The 24685-nt window shown below is 44.8% G+C and overlaps 1 protein-coding gene across 6 annotated transcripts in view; it reads right to left on the minus strand.

Annotated features, from left to right (window-relative positions):
- Bicc1 (BicC family RNA binding protein 1) overlaps positions 1 to 24685 on the minus strand; it is a 232360-nt gene that overhangs the window by 20577 nt on the left and 187098 nt on the right. For 5 of the 6 annotated variants that reach the window (XM_021205081.2, XM_029542246.1, XM_021205080.2 and 2 more), the window contains 14 exons: positions 22986 to 23065; positions 21088 to 21246; positions 19931 to 19984; positions 19289 to 19483; positions 18362 to 18613; positions 15630 to 15761; positions 12218 to 12404; positions 9953 to 10114; positions 9005 to 9201; positions 8727 to 8859; positions 7619 to 7775; positions 5776 to 5941; positions 3373 to 3412; positions 2845 to 2999 (listed from right to left, as the gene is read on the minus strand). In XM_021205081.2, the coding sequence (XP_021060740.1) occupies positions 2845 to 2999; positions 3373 to 3412; positions 5776 to 5941; positions 7619 to 7775; positions 8727 to 8859; positions 9005 to 9201; positions 9953 to 10114; positions 12218 to 12404; positions 15630 to 15761; positions 18362 to 18613; positions 19289 to 19483; positions 19931 to 19984; positions 21088 to 21246; positions 22986 to 23065 (2069 nt within the window). The remainder of the gene's footprint in view (positions 1 to 2844; positions 3000 to 3372; positions 3413 to 5775; positions 5942 to 7618; positions 7776 to 8726; positions 8860 to 9004; positions 9202 to 9952; positions 10115 to 12217; positions 12405 to 15629; positions 15762 to 18361; positions 18614 to 19288; positions 19484 to 19930; positions 19985 to 21087; positions 21247 to 22985; positions 23066 to 24685) is intronic. The other variant, XM_029542243.1, reaches the window with a different exon arrangement.

A 24685-nucleotide genomic window follows, 5' to 3' on the forward strand; every position in this document is an offset into this window, starting at 1 on the left:
TGGACTACTATCCCTCTGTCCCTCAGTATGCTTTGATTTGTTTCACTTCTCTCTCCCTCCCTCCCTCCCTCCCTCCCTCCCTCCCTCCCTCCCTCCCTCTCTCTCTCTCTCTGTTTCTCTTTCTGTATATATGAGTCAAATCGTTAAAAAACTACTTAGAAAAGAATCCTTCCCCACTCCTCCCCCTCCCTCCCTCCCTCCCCTATTCTTCCCCCTCACTATCTCATTCTCTCAATAGCAACTGTCCTCTATTGTTTCTTAGAGCCTTCCCCACAGCCTTGGCCCGAATCCTTCCTGTTTTTTTTTTAACCCTTTTGAGCTAGGAAAGAAAAGCAGAAGCTTGTCTGCCCAGGGCGCTGCTGCCACAGATGAGTCAGTAATGTTGCATGTGGGCCCTCTCTCTCTATGAAGAAAGACCTGGTACTGAGGCAAGTCCAGAGCATCACTCCTAAGGAAAGCCAGAGTCTACCTTTCTTGGCTTTCAGAGAGGCAATGGAAAGAAGCAGATGACGTGGGGCTTCCCTGTGTCTCACTGTCACTGCCTGCACAAGTGGACTGACATCAGCCGGGGAAGTAGAGCAGGCTAGCCCAAGTCAGTCAAAACAACAACAAAGACACAGGAGAAGTTTGACTACTAGACAGAGGCCCTGTACATTTCCACCCCCAGAAAGTCATCTGTCTGACCCTGGGTAAGTGCAAGAGTAGAGAACATTTCAAGGTCCCGTGTTTGTTTTGTCCAAAAACGTCACTAGTGTTTCAGCACTAAACACTCCTTACAGCAGTGTTTCCTTGGATCATTGCCATCAACTGTGGCTCATATCTAAAACACATCCAAGCCATGCTGTCCCTGTGATCACAGGAGATCTTGGAGAGCTTGACTAAAAGGTTCTTCTTCCAAGTGATTTAAAATTATGTATCAGTGTGTGTGTGTGTGTGTGTGTGTAAGTGTAAGAGAGAGAGAGAGAGAGATGGAGAGAGAGAGACAGAGAGACGGAGAGAGAGAGAGATCCATGTCACATGGCCCCACCTCGGCTCATCTTTCCCCATGCACACCTTGAGTTAACTCATTAGGAGATGCTCTAGTCCATTCTGTTAAATGAAGTCAAGTCTTGCTCTCACGTTTACTGGCCTATGTCTTGATGAAGACACACCCACTCTGGGAGCCTCTTTTCGAACTAGAAGTTTGTGGGGACTGTACGAATTTATCCATGACCATGCACCACATAAAGCACAAAAGAAGTAAGTGAATCCAGTTGAAAAATCACTATCACTGATATCTTATGTGCCCACGTAACACCCTGAAACTATCACTTTGGACACAAAAAGCATGGACAGCTTGAATGCATATTTACTTCCTCCAGCGAGGAGGACAATCTCTTTCTTCAGAAGCCTGGCTTTTCCTATGGACACAGTTCTCCAGTAGAACTAATGGCAGCTTCCTAGGATGACTAGGTACCCGACAAGGCAACCCCAAAGTAAATGCAAGCTGACGAGAATAAGGAGGCCTCACAAAATCTACATACACAACAGGTGAAATTTATCAGTCACTACAAGTTCCACACTCTGTGTTATGCATAATCCCCAACTTGCTATTGTCAGGCTCCAAGTGGGGAAGTGAAGAGCATTTTTGAGGTTAAATGTCTCATTTCAGAACCTACAGCATGGCGGTCGACAACCCCACACTCTCCTCTTCGACAAGCAGAGGCCAGGGAGGCGGACCACTGACTGCAGGGTGCAGGGCCAAGTCTCAGCTTAATTCTTCTGCTAACAAAAGAGGATGCTATTTCCTCTCAGAACCCCAGCATCCTGAGGGGGAGTGGACACCTACAGCCCCAAAGTGCAGGCATAATGGCCCCCATATTCCTGCTTCTGAAGGCTACTTTAATCTTAAACATAGCCTGCCTGGTGGCTACTGTAACCTTGACAATGGAATTCCCCAGGGTTTGGGAGGGGGAACTATTCAATAATGCTTTCTTCTCCGCTTGCTCAAGAGAGATAAAGGAAAAAAAAAAAGTAAAAGTATTTGCTTTTGCCCTGCATCCCACAACAATCTTAGTACAAAGAAGTCAGTGGAGAAAGGAACTCCATCTACAAATGCTACTATTAGAGCAACAATTCTGAAGCGCACAGCCCGCACACTGGAAGCCAGCGGGGCTGACCGAGACGGATGGTGCTGCTTAATCATTCTTACCCACTCACGGGCTACAATCTCCCAGCTCGTCTGTGTGCAAGCTGGCTAGACCCCCCACTCCTCAAGGCCAAAGTCTGACATTCTCAGAAGGACAGGGTCTGCTCAGAGTCACGGTGAAGCCTGGCCAGGAGGATGGAGTTCGGGGGAACCTTCCCCCAAAAGAATGCCAGATTCCAGCCTCGCCGTGGAGCTGTGTAGCCAACATCTGGGAAACATAAGGATGTTGGAACCGCTGCTTGAGATGCTTCCTGCTGAGCTCCTGGCATATCTTAACATACTGAAGTTAACTCAGATTCGAAAATCTGTTTTTATTGAACACTTGCCTTTTCCCCTCTGGTGGCTTGATAGTGATACTCTGGGACAAAAGGATTCTTTGTGAGCTTTTATGAAACACTGCAGCTGCTCTTTGCTTGATCTTAGCCTCTCTCTATCGTGTAGGATACCCTCCATCCAACAAAAACTTACTCCCAAATTTAAATCTCCATCGAACATAGAGATTAACAACTTGGCAGGAGAGGAGAGTTTACAGTGTAAGAGTACATCCATTTTAGACAAGTTCACAAAAAACCAGAGAGGGAGCCAAGCCATTCTGTCCCTATGACCATAAAGAGCCAGGGACAGGAGGAAGCTAGCTGTTCTGGGAAAAGACGTACCTCATAGGCGGTGGTCATTGTGGGCTTATAGGACACGTGGTTGGCTCTCCTCAGCTCCTTGATGGTTTCTGCCGGCATGGACTTGGAGAATCCCAGGCCACTCCACGTATTCGTAGGCGTTCTGACCTCGGTCACCACTGGCTTCTTTAACATCGCTTTGGAAAAGGGACGAGAAAGCAGGTGTGTGTTTAATGTAATTCTGACGGGGAGCAAGGTTTCTTCAATCTATGAAAAAGTTACAGCTCAATATTACTCCTCAATGTAAGTGCCTAATAATAAAACAAATGTTTTATCCAATGAAAAATAAATGTGGAAAGGCCTGCAGGATTCCTTAATTAGGCTCATGTATCTCACAAGATTCATTTTATTTTGGCAGAATCCGGGCATCAGGAACTCAAATATTTTGGGTTTCTTTTTATAAGCACCCGTTTTTGTTTTTGTTTTGTTTTGTTTTTCAAAACACTGGGAGAACTTTAAGATGAAGGGGTACAGAAAGACTGAGGTGGGAAACATTCCTTGGTCACTTACCTTTAGTGGCTAATAGTTTCTTCTGCTCATAATCAAATGCCTGAAAAAGAAATCCAGAGAGAATGAATAAAGGCTTTGTCACCATTTTCCAGGCATCCTACCAATAACTCCTGACTCTGCTTGACCCATCGGCTAAGCTCTGCATCATGGGACCACACACCTACAGCACAAGTGTGATGAACGTAAACGCTCCTTCAAAACCAACTGAAATAATCTACTTTTGTCTAACTTGACCTCAGTGGCAAGAGTAGGGAATTTCCCCACACAATTAAAGCAAATTCTCGTTTATTAAGAGTATCTTCCACATCAGAACTACTGTATGCAAACGTGAAGAACCTAATAGTTGCACAAGCATCCAAGGAATGTGTCACAAAATGGCCGCAAGCAACAGTTGTCTCTCCTTCTGTCTCAGAATCCTTCTCTACATAGGTAAGCAAGACGGTTACTGGGATGATACTATTACCACACGGGAATTATCAACCACACTGCTAAAGTCTTGGCTTTTGAAGTTAGGTAACTGCAACAATCTAGCTTTGGATATTAATGATGGAGTAAGATTAAACTGATATACCCTGGTACTGCACAGACTGGAGGACCACAGGTCCATGCTAAGAACATTGAACAGCTAACTAGGCAGAAACCAGGACCACCGGCCTTTCTGAAGCAAGTTATGCCTGCATGGTTACATCCCAGATGCTAACCCATTTCCACCTCCCCAGTCTAGAGAACAGATAAGACTTGATTTAAAGACCTACCAGGAAGATAAAGAACCTACGAGCAAGAGCTCTTTGGCTCATCTCCCAGAAGTCTGTACCAGCATCTATAAGGTTCCCAGGTTATCATAGTCTGGAACTGAACACGGAAGAGGGTGCAAAGAGCTAAGAATAACCTTGGGCCAGATGATAAACAGCAGCGGCCCAGCACACGCAGTAGCTTTATGAATATGGTGGTACCTCTGAGAGCCTGGTTTTTAGATGACACTGTTTTATGACATTCTGGGAGTGGGGAGGGGCAACTTAAAATTGAACTGGAAGTTAAAAAAATCAAGTTTAATTCTTAAGGGCAAGCTGTGGGAAAACAGGCAGGAACTACTGCTTAAAAGACTGTGCTGAGCTCTGTGAAGGATACAATGTATCAGAACTCGTCTGGAGCCTAAACAACTGGCAGTCTCTGGAGGACTGAAGAGAGAGGTGTGAAAAAAAAGAGTGCTAAAGAGGCCATTGCCTTAGGGTGATGGAGAGATGGCTACTCTTCAGCCATAGAAAGAGGCAGGTCTTCAGTATGTCTTGTGCCAGAGATCACTAGGGACTCTCACGGATTTCCTGGTAATTTTGGAGCCAGATTTCTACTAACGGCATAAACACATCTTGTTAAGAGAGTCCTTGTAAGAATACTGGCCTCCAACCTACAAGAAGGGACCATAGAACTTACTCATGGGATCTAAATATGAGAACAAAGAAGATAGCAACCATAAGATGGCACAGGGGTCATAAAGGGAACTTGGTTGTTGTTTTGTTTGTTTTTTTAAACACTGATGTATTATGGAAGCTTTGCATTCTGTCCACCTCAATAGTCAAGAAAATGTTCAAATGCAAAGGATTTAAAATGAAAAACCAAACCAAAACAGGAGGATTCATTCACACTGGAATGAAAGTATTATTGTTTAATTCTATAAATTAATTTAACACAGCAGGTTGGTTATTTATTTGTTTTTATTTCTAGGGTTTTGTGAAGGTTTTAGAGGTGGCAGGGAAGAAAAGAGAGAATTCATTATAAGGCAGGTGCTCCTTTCCCAGTAATGCTGGTGCAGAAAGCAAAATGTTTATGTGTGTTACCCCCAAAAGCACTAAATCTTTGCCTCTATGTGAAGATGAGATACCAAATCTCCTGCTTTGAGTCACGCTATGAAAATCAGGCAGGGCAGGCTGAGGAAAGCTGTCTGAAGCCACCACGAACGTTTAAACCACACGGCTGTCATCGACTTCCACAGAACTCAAATTCCACACTCATTCTTCTCATAACTGTTTTTGAAATGGCAAGGAGTCTACTCTCTCTATTTCCAAGACTACAGAAGAAAATCAGATCTATTTATCCAGGAGAAACACCGTCTCTTACATGTCTCTAATGATTCTCATAACCGACGAGCATCGTTTGCTTCAGATGTAGCCACACAAATCACCACCTTTACTAGTATGAAGAATCGCTTTTCCTTCATCTAAATCCTGCATTTCGTTCTTAAGGGTCACAGCAAAACCCAATCTGAACTCCTGCATATCTGTCTGAGTGTCACACTGACCAGGATACAGGGGGACAGGCTAGCTTCTGCACAGCTGAACACTCTCTGCTTCCTCTATACCCAGCCCTGCGCCTGCCCTCGGAAGACTGCTGTTGTGCCTACATTACCTGCATGTGGACATAGGTTGGCTGCGAGGCCAGGCGGGCCCTCTCCGAGTTCTGCTGGGCAGCTGCTGCCCTCTCAGCTGCACGTTCGCTCCCCGGGGCCTTCTTGTCAGCAAGAGGACTTTCTGTGGCACTCAGTTCGGGGTCTGAGAGTAATCTGTCAGTGCTGCTGTGAAAGAGAGTTGGGAATTCACTGCTCCACTTCACATGCTGACAAGACTGCATGGTTCCCGTGTGCGTGTTCACTGTGTGTGCCTCAGCCAGCATCTGCCTTCGCATGTCATTTAGCCACCAATCAATGTTACAGCACGGCAACACTGAGACAAAGGTGCTGCTGTCTCCATACTGGACACATGAGGAAGGACCTTATCCATGGTCCCTGCTCTAGGGTGACTCTAGGTCTCAAATTATAGGTTAAAACTGCGTAGCAGTATGAAGACACCTACATTATAGGCAGTCCACATTGTATTCTGCTTGTGGTACATGAGTAATAGATACACGGATAAGATTTCTGATGTTGGTACATCAACCAGAAACAAAGGGGTTATGCAGAATTTGAGCACAGCCTGAACAAGCTAGAAGGTAGACAGATGACAGATATTGCATGCGTGGGGTGCATGTGACACTTGTGAAGAGGAAAAATATCGAGCTTGTGATGTATTGAGATGCACCTCAAGTCAAAAAAAATGGGGGTGGGGCGCTGATTTGTTGACTTGTTCAATTATAACCAATCACCTCCTATGTTGGAAGACAAGACATGAACAATAAGATTTGCCTGACAGATGTTGACGGAGGACATGTGACCTGGAAATGAGCTTTTCACGTTTTCTAGGGTCAAAGGCTAGGAGAGCAGCAACTCAGGGAGCAGAACGCAAAGAAAGGGACCCAGGATCAAATCCCTGGGGCTGTTTAAGCCACAGCGAGGCAGGGCCGGTCCAGCTAAGAGAATCATTAGAGCTAAAGAAAGGGCAAGGAGATAGGGCGGGAGGCCTGGGTTCCATCCAGGTGAGAGAAAAGGAAAAGACTCAGAAGGCAAGAAAACCAAAATGGTGGGCGTAGGCTTTAAGAGATTCAAGAGGCAGCAGGAAGCAGATCACTTCAGGAACATACGCTGAAGAATGGCCTTGTGGGGGAATCAGTGGGCAAAAAGGTAAGGCAGAGCTGGGTGGGATGAGTCTGGGGTGTAGTAAGAGACGGAGGAAGAAAATATATACATGCCAATGTTTGCATAAAGACAGTCCTTAGAGACAGCAAGGAGCTAAGAAGACAGAAGAGGAAATGGAGTAGTCGGCAGGTGGAAAACCCTTTCCTCTGTAAGAGGACAAAAATAATAAACAAACGAACAAGCAAACAAATAAAGGCAATCTCAGGATAGCACAGTGGAAACTGATATGCCCAGAGGAGTTCTAGCTAATAAAACTCAAGGGTTGATCCAAAAGTTTACCAGTCTGCAGCTGCCTGCCCTGGAGAGAAGGAAGCTGAAGTTTAAGAATCTACCTCAAACCAGCTAAGGTAGATTCACGGCTGGAAAAATGTCTAATGCAAAAGCCAGAGGCTAAAAAATCACCCCTACCCGTTGCTGAATCGCAGAGAGAGTGTGTAAGCTTCAGAGAAAAGGGTTGTCTCTAAGGACACAGGCAGGCCAACAATGACATTGGGGGACGCTTATAAAGATGGGTAAGGGTGAAAACAGAGGTTATTCCTTGAGTCTTTGAAAGATAACGGTGAGGGGGGAGTTTCAAAGCCTATGATACACTCCAGCCTGACTTGAGTTAGGGTCTTAGCCAATGAGCTCAAAGCAAACTCCCCCTCCATCATTCCCAGCCAGCAGGATGAGCATACATACTGGAGGTGCGAGTTCTTTGTGCCCTGAAGTAGCTCAACCGTCTGCCGCTTGGCACAGGAGACCTTGGAGGAACCCAGCATCTGCTTCAGGTCACCAGCGTTTCCGGAATGGGAGGGACTTCGAGGCATGCCCACTTCAACAAAGGCATCATTGCAGCCTGGGTCGGGGTTGTGTGTGTGTGTGGGGGGGAACAATGGGGGAGAGAGGAGCAACATGTAAACATCACCTTAGAGATTCCATAGAGAAAATCAAAACGACTGTCTCCATGAAGAACCAATTCTACAGAGTCCTCACAATGTTCTCAGCCGCAAAAAGGGCACACAGCAGCAAGCTCAGGCTGTCTCCGGAACTCAACCTCAAGGGAGGACCTGGTGTTTCCTGAGGATTATTTGGAATAAGGGGTGTGTGTGTGTGTGTGTGTGTGTGTATGTATGTATGTATGTATGTATGTATATATATATATATGTGTGTGTGTGTGTGTGTGTATATACACACACACACACACACACACACACACACTTATACACACATTAGTGTGGCCCATCTATTCCCTGAATACTGTTGGCACTAGGAGGGGCGATATATATATTTACAAAGGAACACTATTGGGACCCTTGTTTTCTTGGCTTCCATTCCCTCTCCCAGTACAGAGGTTTACACTAGACAAGTGTAATGCTTCTGGCACACTAGACAAATATGTCTACCGTGAGCTATATCCTCAACCCCAAATGTAGTCCTTTCTTTCCTCCCCAGTGCTAGGGACTAAGCCTTACACATGCTAGGCACATGCTATTCCAGGGAATTATACCCCCAGCTCCACTCAAATTTCTTCAAGATTGTTAGGAGCTGAACTTCTACGCAAACAGTCATTGAGCTGATGTTACACAATAATGGAACAGTGGTATTTCTATGGAACGTGCCCTTCAGTTCACCGTTCACCATGTTCTTTGGAATTTCATACAAGACCTTGACTCTTCATGGCTGAGGGAGGCAGAGTCAGCAGGGGTGAGTAGGAACCAACTCAGAACCCCTGCAGTCTCAGGAGCTGGGGGGTGGGGCTTTACCTAAGCTACAAGCCAGTCTGAGGAGGGAAGTTCCAATCCCTTACCTTCCACTGAGTTTGATTTAGAAGAAGCCTGTTCGGGCCCAGCTGTCTGCATGGATGGATCACCATGATTTGAACTTAGCACTTTTTCCCCAAGCGATGAAGTGGACAGAGGACCGTATTTCATGTTTGGAGGCTGAAATCATAAATAAAATAAAAATGCAACTGAGAAAGAAGTCCAGCGAACACCAAAATGGGTTTCAAGTAGCTTCTCACTTGCCAAAAGCACAGAATCCCCCTCCCCGACCCCTCACCCCCTGAATCTCACAAGAGGGTGTTACCTGCACATGTCCATTTATAGAAGCAGAGATGTTTTTGCCTTCTGTCTGCATGCTGTTGATGTGGACATCAACCGGAGTCAAGCCAGGTGGGGGAGATGGAGCCGTGTGCCCGTACGTGGGCACTCCAGACAACAAGATATTGGTTAATGTGGCCTGGGCAGTAGATGGAAGCATAAGGTGTGGTATCGTAGAGAAACCTGAAATGATTCAGGAAGACAGATGTTAGGAGGGAACAGCCTAGAAGCAACTGTTACGTTTAATAACAATAAGAAACTTTTCTTTCCCCCCCCCCCCCGGTGAGTTCAGATCATTTGACATCTTTGTAAATAGATTGAACATTACTATAGAAACCATAGCAGAGGCTTAGGAGATGGCTTCCGGGCTGGGTAAGGGCTCCTGCTTCCAAGTCTGACACCTGGGACCCATGTGCTGGAAAGAACTCAGTGGCTGCAAGTTGCCCTTTGACGTCCACACACGCAAATACGGAACATGTTTTCTTTAAATGAAATAGTGTTGAGATGAGATAACCATGTCCAAGGGGTTCCTCCCGCGTAGTTGGGGAGAGCAGAGAGCCTGAGCCTGGTCATGTGACTACGAACTAGCTCCTCTAGGAAGCTGGGTTCCCAAGGTTCACTTGTAACCTTCCCCCTGTGCCTTGGCCATTGTTCCCTGAGCATCCTGCTGCCTTCCCTAATCTGTTTGTCTCCTGTGCGGATGAAGCTCTGGAGGTTTGAGAAGCCCTTGGCTTTTCTGAGCTTCGCTTTAACTAATATACACAGCAGGGGAGTGTAAATTTCCTCAGGGCTAGAGGGTGTTCTCTTAGAACAGTGATTTTTTTTTTTCTCTTGAAGAGATGGAACCTCTTGTAAATGCTATTGAAAGAAGAAAAGAAAGAGAAAAGGCAGTAACTATGAATTCTCGCTTCTTGATGCTTTAAGGGGCACTAACCTGTGGCGCTTGCAGTGTTAGCAAGTGGGGGTGCCCACAGTGTAGGGCTTGGAGTTCCAGAACTTGAACTTTGCAAAGGACTGACGGAAGTGTTGAGAGCATTCAGGAGTGAGTTTGGGGTGGCTGATGTGTTGAGCGACAAGGCGGTGGGCCCCAATAAACCTGTAAAGAATAAAAGCCAAGTCAAATACACCCAAGTTCAAGATTCAAAAAACGGGGTACGCCACTCATACTGTCTTGTGGAACAAGCACCGGTGGAATCTGGCACTTTCTAAATCTGTCACGTTCGAGTGGCAGGNNTGCTAGTAAACCCTCCCATGGGTTTGACAGTTATTCCCACATTCAGCCAATCAGTGCCCACATCGATTTTTTCACTTTTTTTTTTTTTTTTTTTTTTAATGTTATTTCAGATATTCCAGTGAAATGTCTCCTTTTCCATAACTCCAACCATGGAATTTGTTCATCCTCAAATAGACAATAGATGCCAAAATATCGGGGAGACAGGTGTGCCCAATCTAGCGCAAACAGCCAGCCACACTGAGAACTACTAGACGCAAGCCCGCTGACAACCTAGGATGGACAAACCTCTGCTCAAGCGGAAGCTTGGGTTTTTATTTTTACTTCTCCCCTGACTCACTTGTTATCGGCTTCCTGACAGAACCCTTTCCAATCGTTCGCACCCGGCAGCGCCTAGGAGCGCCTTTCCTGTGGTAGACTGGCTGGCTGATACTTCATAGAGAGGATGCTGGACCAGATGGTTGCATGCGGGTCTGAACACACACACTGACTCCTGTGGGCTCCAATCCAATGACTAAACTTGCCCAGGAATTGTGCTGGCTTTGATTTCTCTCAAGTATCCCAATGCCTGCTGTAACCAGGGAGATTCTCCTTTGGGAATTTGGGATCTAAAAGAAGATGTTCATTTCTTGTGTGTTTTCTGAAGTGCACATGGGTCAGTGTTATAGGAGCTGGGTGGTCAAGGAAACCTCTCCTCCACTCAGGGAACTCGGCTTCTCCAACCACTTTCTCAACTAGAAAACAATAAAACGGGCTCCTTCTAAGTCACCGGCTCTCACCATTCCTAAGGCCACCATCCTTTAATACAGTTCCTGTTGTGGTGACCCCCCCCCCAACCATGAAATTATTTTGCTGCCACTTCATAACTATAATTTTTCTCCAACTATAATTTTGTTGCAAATCTTGGTGTAACCGCCATGCAGGATATCTGATAGGCGACTCCTGTAAAAGGGTCACGCAACCCCCAACGGGGCTGCAACCCACAGGCTGAGAACTGTTGTAAGTTCACCAGCACGGTCCTAGTCCACAGCACTGCTGTGTTGCTATGGCTGTTCAGGCCTGTGTGGAAGAGACAGCTTTGGTTGAGGGAAAACCTGTATTACCATAGTAGTGTTTGAGTGTGGCAATCTGGAGCCCAAACAGGTTTTTACGCGCATGACTTCTTTCAGTGTTGGGGATTGCGTGCATCCTAGATCCTCATGCGTGCATCCTACTGGTGAGCTCTAACACAGCCCGTCCTACTATGTGTGTGACCTACTGTGTGCTCCCTTTTTACATGAAGGCACCTAGGAAACGAGAAGAAAAATGGTAAGCCTGGTCTGATGCTAACAGAGCCCTTAGCCAGCCTGCAAGGAAGAAGGGCTCTTCTAGATGAGGGCGCTATTTCAGGAGCAGCAAGGACTCACTGCGCTTTCCTTCAGTGGTATAAAGCTGTGCTACCTCTCCTTGGCTGGCCTTGGGTTGGTTTATCAGGCCTAGCTGTAGGGTGGGGGGTGGGAGGTGGGGGGGTGGGTTCAGGGACTCTCCCCTCCCCCTTCTCTAGCCGCCCTCCAGATTTGCAATTACTTTTTGGAACAAACTGGATAATCTTTATCTCTAGGGAGGGAGGGCTGTACAGCAAAAGCAAGAGAGCACGGAACGCATCCATCACCGTCAGCCACTCCCTTCCATCTCGCTCCCTTCCATCTCGATGGCATTCTTAATTTAGCAGAACAAACACAGGCCACGGAAAACAAGAGCAAGCAGGCTGCAATTATTTACACCGACATAGGAGGAATCTGGGCAACCCAAATCCACGGAGGCTAACAACAGAAAAAAACTCAGACCAGATGAATCAGGTCCCGACCCATTTGCTCTTCACCAGGCTTTAGGGCTCAGAGAAGAAAATAGAATTTAGACACAGCACAATGGTAGTAAAGGCAGGGGACCCGATAAGCTGTTCCCCAGTCGTAATTATAAACTTGATACCTAGTCCGGTGAGTCCGAGGCCTGCCGAAGCTAAGATATCCAGGCTGGGACAGGCCAGGCCGGCAGGGCACGATGCTGGGGAGAGACTGGTTGCTATGGAAACCCCACTGCTTTCAAGTCCGAGGAGACACTTCCTTGCTTCATACATATTTAAGGCATTTCGCTCAACACTTTTCACAATCACAGACTATGAAAACACATAATGGGGGAAAAAAAGATGACACTGAGGTAGGCATACAATGACAGAGGGGTAATGAAAATGTAAATGAGTGGCCACAGGAGGCTGGATACCACCCCTTATCAGCCTCTGCTCCTGACACTCCCTGTAAAGCGTGAGTCCCCACCAACTTGTGTGTGTGTGTGTGTGTGTGTGTGTGTGTGCGCAAACAAGTGAGAGCGTGATGCTGTGGGCAGCCAGCATGCAGGTCCTGATCCCCACCTAACCTTTTAAGGTATGGATTCCTATCCAGTCATGCTTAGAAATTTAGCAAATTCTTGGTGTCAAAGTCCAGCTGCCCCACTACACAGCCTCTTGGCTTCATACTGAAGCACCCCTCCTCACCACCTCATTACCTGCAGAAGCCAAATCAAGCCCACCATCACGTACAGATTGCACAGGGACAGTCGTTTTTTTAACATACACAGTCTAATGGTTAGCTAACATACCTCCATGTACCACCAACCCTCAGTGAGACCACACCTGTGGCAAATCTTGTGAAATATATATGTATGTGTGTGTGTGCATGCGCGTGTGTTATATATTATATGTGTTATGTTATATGATATATATTATATATAATGATAATTGTGTGTATATATATATAAATTTCCTTCCTATATGTATATACTATATATAGAATTATATAATTTATATATCTTTTATATACCAAATTTCTAAGCATATATATGTAATACATAAACATACATGTGTGTATATATATGTATACATATATACACATATATGTATGTATGTATATGTGTGTGTATATATATATATACACATATATGTGTGTGTGTAGTAGTTAGAATCCAGCTGTCAAAACACAATCTCTTCCAGCCCGTTATATGCTCATTTTTCTCCTGAGCTCTTGGAATTCTTTTTACTTCTGTCTTTGGCCAAACCCTTCTCTGAATCTGACACTGATGGTGGTTGTGGTTAAGTTAGTCAAACAGGGCTTTATGATGTCTAAATCCCATGGCCTGTTCTCAGATCTCTGAACTCACTCAACCTTGCTCCCCCAGTCTTGGAGAGCTTTAAGGTTTTCTCTAAAAAAAAAAAAAAAAAAAAAAAAAAAAAAAAAAGGTGTGATTGTTTCCTGCAGGTGGACAGAAAATATCACATTTACTCATGTAGAAATCATATGTGAAACAGATACACATAAATCATTCTATACACAAGATGGCATCAATGGTTTAGAAATTTTAGTAAAGTATGGCAGATTTATCTACCTTAGTAAGTTAGGACTTTCTGACCCCAGAATCCATCTGCACATGTTTCTGAGGCTTCCACATGTGGATGCGGACACATGGATATACACGCACACATATGCACATCTCTATATATACATGTACTTGCACATATACATACATATTTACATGTGTCAACACACATGCACACACACATACACTCACACACATATGCACATGCACTTACATGTGTATATACAAAAAAACAATAGTATTAGGGAACAGAAGAGATGTGGGGAAGGTGGGAGAGAGAGAGAGAGAGAGAGAGAGAGAGAGAGAGAGAGAGAGAGAGAGAGAACACTTTTTTTATATGGGAGAGTAGAGTAGTACCTGTGAATGTGGACCAAGGTCCTAACCTGACACCAAAGCTGGCCAGGCTGAATCTTGTGCTTGCTAGCATCTGTGACTACAGACTCCCTTATCCATGGCTGCCTGCTCTGTGGCACTGCTATAGCAGCCCAAACAAAGTAGGATGTTTAACTGGTTTATTTTTTACTCAATGATACACTCCCCTGCACTAAAGCAGTGGCTCTCTGCATTGCTAATTCCGTTCACAGACTTTATAAAGCAATTTAAAAACCAGCAGTTAATAAAATAAAAAAAGTTAGGAAAAACTCAGCTGTTCTTCAAAACATCCCACAAACTTCAAAATTTAATTACAGTCTATAAATCTTTTAAGTTTTAAACATTCAGAAACAAATGGATTAATATAACATTGTCATACTTAATACCTGGAACAAAGACAATTTTGTTTGTGACTTTTGTTAACCCCCTGAATTATTTCCTAGTCATGCTTTCCCTCCTAGTGGTGAACTTGGGATGCCCCCAGCCCGGCCTCCCTGCCAGCCGATGTGCTTCGTGATTTGGAAAATATAAGAATGTGAATACTGCTACCTAACATGTTTTTCCAGTCTGAGAGCCTTCAATTCATCTTCTCACCTCTGCTCAGTGCACACACTGGCAGCACAATGGCCGCCGGTGACATCCACTGGTGGGGTCCCAGGGTCCCCGGCTTTAAAGGGGCTGCAACAGCCTTCACAATATTAATGCATGAACATTCTTCCTTTCTGGCTTTCTCAGGGCACTTCAGATCAGCCTCCTCCCACTGCGAATTTACTGTCCACATAATTTACCAGATAGCATTGGACAGAGAAGGCGCTAAGGCGGCTGAGGACTTTCATTACTCATGGGCTTTATTAAAGAAACGGAAAAAACAGAAAAGGCAGCAGTTCTGCTAGGCCAGCACAGGAAGTTCTGCAAATTGATTTGAACACACACACACACACACACACATACACATAACATATACGTCTCCTTAGCTACTCCCTAGCAACTAGCCTGTAGTCAGCAGATGGCGAATTAAGAGTCCTCCCAATAAATACTCAGACGTGGTGTATCTTGTTCACACAGTAGGTCTGCTTTGGCTTTCTGACAGAATTCAGTATTGGTTTCCGTTAACAGCTTGGCTGGTTTAGGTTGCCACCATCAGTGTGCGAGCGCCTCCTTTGCTCCACCCTCTCACGAGTACCTGGCTGACTGCCACCCTGACTGGGGTAACACAGGATCTTCATGAAGTTTACATTTGCTTCTCTTTGATGGCTAGTGAGGTTTGGTTTGGTTTGTTTTAGAACAGTCTGTCCATTTCATTAGCCTGTTCATTGATTGGGTTGGTTGATCTCTTGGCAAAATTACCAAGTCAGACTTGGTAAAAAATAGACTTTTCTTTCTCGTGTATTTATAGAAAAACAATGTTACTAAAAACGAACTAACAGGAAAATAACAAACCATATGAAGAAAATGGAGGCAGATAACAGAGGGCACTGTTACAAATGTAACTCTTATAGTCAAATATACGTATTGGAAATTATTCCCATGTAAATGAACAACCAGAGTGGGTAGGGAAGGCTATTTCAGATGCTTCGTCGGGTGCAGACTCTGGACCAACCTTGCTCGGCTGTTTGGGCTTTGGTTTAATACTGATAAAGACGTCCAGCTGTTCCATCAGCTGTGCGATGACCTGTGGGTCCACTTCAATGTCTTCCTTCATATCAAACATCAACACCAGAGGAAGACACCCCTAGACAAGACAGCAGGAGTGTCGGGAGTTAGTCATCACAGCACCTGGTACCTGAGTATCTCTTCAAATAACACATGATGGAGCATTTAAACTAAATACCATTCACCTCTTCACAACAAGGAGGGTGTGTGACCAAGGGGAGGGGCAGGAGGCTATCTGGGGGACTGAAACTGCATCTTTTCCTTTTGTTTTTAAGTCTACTCTTTACTATGGAAAAACCCTTCACTGTGTGACTTCAGTTCCGTTAGCAATTGTACTGAGAGAGTCTTCACCACTCTGAGGTTCAGGTCATGTGTCCTTGCTCGGTGACTTACTGGGAGCCACACTACTGTATCCTAAAGGAGAACCCAACTGCTACTTAATAACTTCTACTTTGGCCCAGCCTGGCCTATCCCACCACAGATTTGCACACCCTGGATCTGTCGATTCCACCAGGTCAGGCCCAAATCTTAATGTCCTGTAGGTGGAGTCTGGAATCACTCAGAGCTTTCCTAATTGGTCCTTCTAAGGTGGCTTAACTTGTAACCGCTTCCTCTCAGGCATGCACAGTGAACCACTGTCCCAGCCCTCGACTGCCTTTGGCTCTCATCTCCACTCATTTCTTGACCTTCACTGCCTACAACCACCCGGCTTCTCTTCCTCTGGTACAGAATGCTGTTCAGCTCAAGTCCTTGGTCGCTGGATATTGTTAAAGATTTACTTATTGACCTTATATATCTGATACACTGTTGCTGTCTTCAGACACAGCAGAAGAGGCCTCCGGATCCCACTACAGATGGTTGTGAGCCACCATGTGGTTGCTGGGAATTGAACTCAGGACCTCTGGAAGAGCAATCAGTGCTCTTAACCGCTGAGCCATCTCTCCAGCCTGGTCGTTGGATTTTTTTTTTTTTCACATGTATTGGACAAGGCTGGGTACACTGTGATCAAAATGAAAAATTGCCTTTTTCACACGTGAATAAAAGTGACTCTTCTTCGTATATGGATAGTAAAAAAGAAAGGTTGTTAAAACTTTTGAATTTCTTTCTCCCTTCTTTCAGTATTGCGTAATAGTACCTCTCAAAAAAACTATAGTTTTGGCAGGTGTGGTTAAAGTAGGAATGTGAGTCTGTGAACTTTTTCAAGCATTTTAAGCTTAAAAATAACACCTGAACACCTTGGAAAGGAAGACACTACAACGAGTAATTTGGCAGTTTCTATATGTAAATATGCCCCAACCGCTAAAGCATTATTGACCATACAGTAAAATAAAAGTGGCTAACAAAAAAATTATTCACAGAAAGTGAATCTTTAAATCTCCCATCTGTCAGAGAAATGGACGCGACAGTACAAATCTGGGTTTTCTCAGTTGGTTTGTTTGTTTGCTTGCTTGTTTGTTTTTTAAATGAATCTGAGAAGTTAATAGTGAAGACCATGCCTGATGCCTACTGAGTCAAATGCCACTAAAGACTGGGCCTGGAACCAAATAGTTTAATCTATTTTTAATAAGAGGCTCTGCCACCTCAGCAATACGGCTATCTCTTTGCACCAACCCCCCTCCCCCACACACACACACTGGGGTTTCAAAAAAACACGTGAGGGAGAGAAGGGTCTTACATCAGGATGCTTCTGATGATACATCAGGATGCTTCTCTTTCACAGCATTCGAAAGTAATGTGAGAGATCCTATTTTTATTTACATAATAAATTAATTAACTCTACACATGTTTTAGATCACCAAGAGTCAAGTTTTTATAGATGTATGCATATAACATGGGCCAGCCAAAGGCCAATAGCAGGCAGTTTCCTTGACTATTTTTTTCTCCAGTTTGTTTGTTTTTTTTAAAACAGTTTCTTTTCATGAACCTGGACCTCACAGACTGGCTCTCCTGGTTGACCAGCAACCTACAGGAATCTCTTTGTCTCTGCCCCTCCAGCCCTGGGATGGCAGACTCGTATCTCCACCCTTGCCTTCCTACAGAATCCAGGCTAGGAATCCAGATTCGGGTCTTCAGGCTGGTGTGGAAACTGAGCCATCCTCTCAGCCTTTGAAGGTGACCTTTAAATAGTATCTTTTTAGTTTTCTATTTACAGTTCAAACTGCGCGTCAGCAACCCCTGTCAGGCATAGTCACCTTCTAGCCACACCACAAAATGTATTCATCTGCAATCTCATCTGTCTTGAGTCTGAGTTAGGAAAAAATATAAGGGCTGGTGAGATGGCTCAGCAGTTAAGAGCACCGACTGCTCTTCCAAAGGTCCTGAGTTCAAATCCCAGCAACCACATGGTGGCTCACAACCATCTGTAACAGAAATCTGATGCCCTCTTCTGGAGTGTCTGAAGATAGCTAAAGTGTACTTACATATAATAAATAAATAAATAAATAAATAAATCTTTTTTAAAAAAAGGAAAAAATATAAAAATGTTCCCCTACACAATAGAATATAGCCTACGGCAGCACAGTTTGTTTATTTTTTTTTCCTTTTACCAGGAAATTTTCTTGTTTGCCTGGTCTTCCAAATTGCTTTCTTAAATAGCAGGTACCCAGAGCCAGAGTGGAAACAGGATGGATTCAAAGAAGCTAAAGACAAAGACCATAACGTGGACTCCAGCGGCCTTACCATGAGATACTGCCTTGCCAGGCAGACAGACTCGATGGTGCCCTGGAGGTAGACAGTGGATTTCTTCTGTGGATTGCTGGGGTCGGGAAAGTGGATCTGCGCCCCTGTCCTCTGCATGATGTGTTTGACGTTGCTCCCATTCCGGCCCATCATGAAGAGGTGATGCTGGGCTGCTATGTCCAGTTGTGTGCTCACGGGGATGGCGGAGGCCAAGCTTCCCGCGAGATGTTCTAACAGCATGGCTGTCCCTTCCTGGCAGAGGAAAGCAGGAGCGCACACGGGGGGGGGGGGTTAGGCAGAGAGAGAGAGAGAGAGAGAGAGAGAGAGAGAGAGAGAGAGAGCACTGTAATCCCATTAAATACAACTGCCCCCACACAGGCAACGTTTCTATTGTACCTCCAACAATACTGGAAACATCTGCAGCATGTTCTCTGAGCCCAGAAGTAGCTCAAAGGAAATTGCTAGAAACCAATTAGTCTAATATCCATAAATATAAAACTTGTTCTGGGTGTGGGGGTGGCAGAGGCCTATCTATGATCTGGAAGGTAAGGAGAACCATGATATATATTTTTTTATTTTTAATTAATTAATATTTAATGTTCTTGATGTTCTGCCTATTTGTATATATGTGTGAAGGCGTCAGATCCCCAGGAACTCGAATTACAGACAGTTGTGAGCTGCCGTGTTGGTGCTGGGAATTGAACCCTGGTCCTTTGGGAGAACAGCCAGTGTTTTTAACTACTGAGCTATCTCTCCAGCTCTGAGAGAACTGTGAATTTTAAGTCAGCATAAGGATCTCCCTGCACACCCCCCCCATAAATAGATAGATAGATAGATAGATAGATAGATAGATAGATAGATAGATAGATAGATAGATAGATAAAAGCTTTCATGGTGTGTGTTTTGAGATCATTTGAAGTCACCAACCTTCACAGCATTAGTGTTATTCTGAGAACCTCGTACTATGACAGTAGCACCATACATCCGAGACCTCTGCTTAAACGACACAGAAACGCTGTAGGTCTGTGAGATGTGCTGAATGGACGGGGTGTTGGGATCGGGGACCGGCTGGAGAATCCCGGCAATCGGTAACTCAAACATCAGCACCAAAGGAAGCAGCTCCTAGGAGAGGCCAAAGCAACGGTGAGCAACCGTGAAGCATGACATCTGCAGAGAGGCATGTTGCTCATCTGTTATCTTCTAAAGATGGGTTTTGAGACGTGAACTGCCTTCACCGGAGGCGGGAGCTTCAGTATAGTGTGTAACCTTTCCTAATGTAGGGAACCTTTTGCCTGAGCCAGGCAAAAGTAACAATGTTTCTACAATGTTTCCAACAGAGAAGCATTTACAAGCAAACCTAGACTATTGTGGTCTACATGCTGATGGAAAAATGCCTCCACCAGAGCCCAGACGAAAGAAGCCAGAGTGTTCCCAAAGGCACCCTGCTCTACTGTTTCCTGCTTCCTGAAATGGGACTTGGTAACCAAATGGCAAACGATGCTATTTCTGCCCCCTCGTTATGTAATTCGGTGAGCATGCAACATGATTCTCAAAGATTAGCGCAGTTACCCGAATCCTCGCTCGGGCCGACTCTACTCCTGCTGGCTGTCCTGCTATGGACACCTGCAAAATAAGAGAGCAAGGCTCATTACTCCATCACTCATACACCTGTCTGCCTTCCTGGGAGCCACTCCCCTGCTGCTGAACCCTTGAGCACCGGGTCTCCTGACCAATAAGCCTCAGCCAAACCCATCGAACCTGAATTTGATTTTAATGAGACCCTCTTCCAGTGATATCTGGCCACTGATCTACCCCATCCTTGGACTTAGCCACAGCCAGTAGCTCCCAGGAAGTCATTCTGACCCCTTTGTCAATATGTCTATCTACAGCATTTCCCCCTTTTGTTTAAAGTCTCTTTGGGTTAGTCTGTGAGATACACAGTCTCAGCAGTGATGAGGCTGTATCGGACTCTGTAGCCATAAACCTTCATCCTCCACACCAGCAGGCAGATAATCACAGCCTTAGTACCCCCCTTCCAGCTTTCTCCATAGATCCCTGGGCCTCACTATGACCCACCAACTAAAGCATGAGTCTTATGCTGGGTGACAGAACCATCCTATCACAGTGACCACTGGATATTCTGAATAACGCCTGTGCCTTTCTTTAATCAAGGCTTTCAACCTAGGTCGTATATACATGCCAGCGTAAAAAACACACTTCCTGATTTACCCTCAGGACTGCCAGAACCCCATCATGGGAGCAGTGGAGAAGACAGAACATATCTAAATAACACAGCAGTAGTATGGACTCTTCAAGGACTGGAAGTGCTTGTGTGGGGGCCAGTGACGGCTAATACAAAGCAGCTGGAGTGTGTCTAAGCCTCTTCTGAGATGGTGACTTCAAGGGTCACTTCTACAACCCTGTAGCTAGAATCCACCAACTGGACAAAGCTCCCAGGCAAGATAAGCCTGATATACTCTCTCAGCTCTTCATAATGGTCTTTGGGACTACGCCACTCCTTGATATCTATTATTTAGAGATCAAGCAGAAAACCAGAGTCTACAGCTCATCCTTGGTCCAGCGGAGTACCTCAGTCTCCTGGGGAGCAGGGAAGCCCTCCACCTACAACATCTGCCATCTATAATTCCTCTGGTTGCTTTTTGCCCTCATCTCTCAGAAGGGATTTGCCTACTGAGACTCAAGGGTGTAAGGGACTCAAGGGTCACCTGGTTACTCTTTTCCGCCTGGTTGTTCCTGTTGGAGTCTGGGAAGTGGATGTGGCAGCCCGTGTCTTCCATCACCTTTTTAATGTTGTTACCACCCTTGCCGATGACGTGGGAGTGCTCCGTGTGTGAGACATCCATCTTCAATGTGACGCGGTTGCTCTGCATGGAAGCAGGGTTATGTCCCAATGTGTTAACACCACCAAACGCTCTTACAGCTCTTCAGCATTAACAGAAATGGACCACCACTCCATGGGAAACTACAGGTTTCTCAAAAGGATGGTCTCAACCTAACAAATTTCTATCCATTTCTTCATTAAGAAGAAATCTCATTTTATGATAAATTTTTCAGAAGGTGGTGACAATTTTTTTTAACTGCAATACTTTGGCAGAAAATCCTCTCAAATACAGTCAGTTGCAATGGTAGATAAATTATTCAGGTTTTTCTTTTCTTTTAAAGGCATTATTCATGAAACGGTTCAAATACCTGAAGACAGATGAAACTGTGATCACACAACTAAAGATGCCATATTGGGCAAAGGATCTATGATGAGGAGGAATCAGGACTATAAGTAAAGCCCCCACTGAGATCACACATGCCAACAACACATGCTGTCTGAAGTCCTACACACAGGAGCTCTTACGTGGCTACCAGCCCAATTTTACACAGCCACCCCTTATTCCAGCTGATGGGAAGAGAAGTGAACTCTTAAGAACTTCCACCCTGGCAGACGAAGGCATGGATAAACAAACCCCAGTCAGAGAGTCAGTTACCTTAAAGAAAGTGTAAAATCCCAAGTCATGGGGAATAAAAAGGTGGTAGTCAAACTGGCATCGGAACATTGAATCCTGAGGAATTTAACCCAATGCTACGAGGACAGATGTAAAACTTTTGGGATGCCCAAGACTGTTAATGGCATTCCTGAACAGTAAGACTTAAGACATTAAAATAGCAGAAATTTAAAAACCGTCTGGAATCATCAGTTTTTGACTTGAGCCCCAAAATATTTTTTATTTTGAAGGTTAACTTCTTTCGCTTTAATCCTTGAAATACAAGAAAGTATCCCCCTTTTTAGGGAGGAAAAAAAAACCCTAAGCTACTTAAAAATTACAAGGTAAATAATTCTTAAAAATTAAAAAAAGAAGAAGAACAAAGATAAATCCGGACAAACAAAAGACCAGAGGGCAAGATCTGAAATATTTCAATAAAATATTAAGTAGTAAGGAAAAATAAAAAGCAGGAGCCACAGCCTGGATTTGAACCACCTCCCCAGTTACCAGCTTTGAGATATTAGCCAAATTATTTAGCATCTCTGTGATGATTTGCTTTGGAGAATAAATCAAATTATTATCTGTACAATATTAAGCGCCTGGCATACAGCCAGGGCTTCGGGTGCACTTAAAGAAATGGCATCACAAATGAGTGTAGGCTTACACACGTTCAGCTTCTGTCATTATTCTTCTGTATATGTATGTGCACTGGATGGAGCATCTTGTTCATTCCAGGCCAAGCGTGAGTGCACATAGGTGAACACACACAGATGGGCACACACAGGTACTCACACAGGGCCACAGGGCTCCTGTGACCTCAGAAAAGCAAATGTGCTCATGTCTGTCATCATTGTCACTTCTGTAGCACTAACTAGGGCCAATGGATCTTTCTGAAGATGGCATACATGTGTGTGTGCGCGTATGTGTGTATGTGTGTGCTCACACTTGCATGCGTAAACTTATGTATATACATAATTACTTGATATGATAGAAACCATTCACACTAAGTACTTTCACTATCTCCCTCCCCCAGCTGAATCCCATGCACCTTTCAAACTTTCCTGACGTCTTTTCTCTGGTCCTCCCTTCTCCCCATGATTCTTGGGTACCAGCTTGGAGTGTTCACTTACTTTCGTGTCTAAGACAGACATGATCATTTCTTTGGCTTCCTTCACATCCTCTTTCTTCCCAGAAACCTTGATGTGGGGATCTGGAAAGAACCGGAAGGAAGGCTTATATGAGATGTCACACCACCCTCAACTGCCCGCGAGACCGATTCCGCAATATGAAACATTCCACAATAAGCCCTGTAGTTTCTGCACTGCGTGTATGTGATCACTATAATCACAAGCATAGGAAAGTAACCAGCATCCGCATTTATCAGTGTTTTTCCCCCCCTCTTCTGAAAACTGGATGAGCAATTTACCTTCAACCTGTGCAAAATAAGCAAATCACACCACTGCGAAATAAAATAAGGTATTTATGAATTCTACTTGTGAATTGAGTTCCTGTTATATTCTTGGCTGCGTTCTAAAGATAATAGAGTAATTTGTTTAATCCAAGCTGTTGCTTTGTGAATTTTTTTTTTTTAAACAGAGAAAACCAATACAGAAAGCAACAATAGTAACTTGCCCTAGAAAGGAGATTTTATAGGACTCAGACCTGGCCCTATAATGCAATGTCTTCCAATTCTGTCCACAATTTAAACTGTGATGATGTATTACAGAAAACATCTTCATGAGCCAATGTTCACAGAACAACAAAGTCCACTCGGGAATATGTCATATTTATCCAGAGTTCATTTTGTGTGACTAATACACGGCGTGATTTCTTTCTTGACCCGGATTGTAAATGGGGAAGTGTGCAGTCACTCAAGAGGGATTACTGATTGCCTTCAGGGCACCAAGGCCTGGGGAATGTGTTGGTAAAGACGATTCCGACTCCAGCACACACAGACCTGAGTGATGTACAAGGAGGCTAAACATTTCATAAAGCAGTTTACATGTTATACCTAATCATCGTACGAAGGAGTGTGGGATATAAGATAAGGATTGGAGAGCCAGCTACAGTAGGGGAGAGGCCTGTCAGGCTAAGAGGAACTGGAGCGAGGGCCAGACACAGCCGGATTCTTCTAGCAGAGGAAGGGTCCTACACAAGGCCTCTGGTCAAGGTGTGTTGCCCTGCTGCTACGGTCAGGGTCTGAGGTTAATGGACAGCCCTGAGCTCCCTGCAAAAGGGCGGATTCTGTGTCACCTGAGGCTGCCTCTTCTCCGAGGGCTCTGGATCCCACATTGACTACCTGAGGAACGTCATGTAGTCCTGCACCTGAGATTCCTGGGATGCCTCCCCATGTTAGTGAGGCATCTCAGTACCTTAGCCCTCGGCAGATGACCTCCCCCAACACACCCAGATAACCTCACCCCTTTCCTCACAACTAGATAACCATTGGTTGGTTCATCCCAAAGAAGTTATGTGTGTACAAGCCTACCCTGAATAAACGTATATGCCTGTAGTGGCTATTCCTGGTTGTCACTTGACTATATTTGGAATGAACAACAATCCAGAATTGGAAGGCTCACCAGTGAACCTAATCTGGAGGCTGGGAGATAGAAGTTTCTGATCTGGATCTTGGTATGGAGATCTTGAGACACAATAGTGATTGAATCCAGAAGATTAAGACAGGGAGATCTCCGAGTCCAAGGTCATCTGGTCACCTTTAATCTGGGCTACACCTTCTGCTGGAGACCATATAAGGACATTGGAAGAAGGGANTCTGGNTCTCGCTCTTTTGCCTTCTTGCTGTGTGGGACTAAGCAACTGCTAGATCCTT

This window comes from Mus pahari, chromosome 9 (assembly GCF_900095145.1).
Source record: "Mus pahari chromosome 9, PAHARI_EIJ_v1.1, whole genome shotgun sequence".
Classification (NCBI taxonomy): domain Eukaryota; kingdom Metazoa; phylum Chordata; class Mammalia; order Rodentia; family Muridae; genus Mus; species Mus pahari.